Below are 1974 nucleotides of genomic sequence, written 5' to 3'. Positions count from 1 at the left end.
GACTTATAATTATGTGATGGCTAAGTTAATGTGTTCAAGTTACGGCTGAGTTAAGAGTATAGTTATAATTTATAATTAGCAATTATATAAGTATATAATGGATATGACATATAATAAATATATATTACCAGCAAATATGCATGTTAAGATTGTTAATTTTGAAAAGAAAATGGGAAATTTACACAATTTCATCCAATTCAAATTATGTAGTGTTGGTTATGAATAGAAACTTGTTCTTGTGTGATAGTTTTCGAAATGTTACCAACAAAGTCTAAATTATTGATGAATAATATGGTAACATGATTGTATCATATTTAAACCTAATATTTATGTGATTTAAGTGATTTCATAACTTGATTATAACTAAAAAGTGAGATAACGCATATTTAGGGTATGGCTGACTTATACTACGTTATGGCTGAGTTATAGATAACATTACGGCTGAGTTATCAATAACCTATTAATTACATGATTCCGTTACGACTGAGTTATAACAAGAAATTGACATAACGCATATTTAAGGTATGGCTGACTTATACTATGTTATGGCTGAGTTTTTGATAACATTACGGCTGAGTTATCAATAACCTATTATTTACGTGATACCGTTACGGCTGAGTTATTGATAACATTACGACTGAGTTATATGTCTGTTAAAATGGCCAAAATGAAGAAAAATTGATAAAAACATGATTCAAAAGATAAGATATATGTTTGGGATTACAAAGAAGTTCAAAAGAAGTTCAGAAAGCACAAACAACATTCAAAAAGCAGAGAAATTGAGAACACATAGGAAACAACATTGAAAATATTCAAAAGCAAATAACTGTATAAGTTCAGTAAAAATAGTCCAAGCAGATATCGTCCATACCAAGTTGTTGGAACATATGGACAAATTTCTCCCAAACCATTGGCTTCAACCACTCGGGCTTATCGTAACCTCGGATCCAGCACTTCCTAATCCTACGCATATTCGACATGAAAATGCAACTCGCATCTTTATTAAAGTGTGTCCAAATGAGTAACGTTTGCCTTGGATCCCAGTTGTATTGGCGCTACATAAAAGGAAAAAATGCGAAGAGAAAATAACCATATGAATGAAAATGCTTTAAACGTGTTGCTTACCAGTAGCATCTTAAACCAATGTATCTTAAAGTGGACGGGAATCAAGCGATAAGTCGGCCACTCGTGGTGCCAGTTCTGACAAATTATAGGCTCGATCGCATCACCCATTACAAAATGGTATTCTCTCCATCTCGTTGTTCTTTTGTCAACGAAAGCATCATATAAACCCGGACCAGGGTATAGAATGGGAAGATCATCCCGACCAGGTCCGGCAAGAATCGCGTTAATCTCTGTAAAAACATGTCCTGGCATATGAGGAATGTCTTCCATATTGATGAAAGTTGAAATGAATGAGAAAAAGAATGAAATTTTGGTAAAAGAAAACTGATATATAAAGGGAGGATCAGATGAGAGAGATAAAGGAAGAAGACGGAAAGTTGCGTTGGTTAATGTAATGGCTTATTTATCGTACGAGAAACGAAGACGAAAGGTCGCGTTACGACTGAGTTATCTGTAACATAACATGAGTATATTCCGTATGCTGAGTTATGTTACGGCTGAGTTATCATATTAAAGAAGACGAAAGGTCGCGTTACGGCTGAGTTATCGTACGGGAGAAAGACGAAAGGTCGCGTTACGGCTGAGTTACATGTATGTTATGGCTGAGTTATCATAATAATCTAGAAATATGGATTACATAAAACAAACATTGTCTACACATAACCAAAAAACGAGAAAATTCATGCCAACAATATACCTACGATACTACTTCCGACAAGTTTTTGCATTATGCCCAACTTCTTTACATCGAGAACATGCGTGTGGTTTCCTCGGGCGTTTATTCTCAAGTGCAATTTTCACAGTTGATTTAATCCTGCTTTTCTTCGGCCTTCCTGGCTGGGTTGCAAC

General features: G+C 34.9%; 1 protein-coding gene across 1 annotated transcript in view; it reads right to left on the bottom strand.

The window, feature by feature from the left end:
* Positions 1–1830: 1830 nt before the first annotated feature.
* Positions 1831–1974, bottom strand: part of LOC111831066 — a 2411-nt gene continuing 2267 nt past the window's right edge. Inside the window, exon 4 of the mRNA XM_023784577.1 lies at positions 1831–1962. Coding sequence (XP_023640345.1) covers positions 1831–1962 — 132 coding nt within the window. The remainder of the gene's footprint in view (positions 1963–1974) is intronic.

This window comes from Capsella rubella, unplaced genomic scaffold, assembly GCF_000375325.1.
Source record: "Capsella rubella cultivar Monte Gargano unplaced genomic scaffold, Caprub1_0 scaffold_4, whole genome shotgun sequence".
NCBI classification, from domain to species: Eukaryota; Viridiplantae; Streptophyta; class Magnoliopsida; order Brassicales; family Brassicaceae; genus Capsella; species Capsella rubella.
The sequence above is the reverse complement of the archived record's forward strand: the minus strand, read 5'-3'. Positions and strand labels throughout refer to the sequence as shown.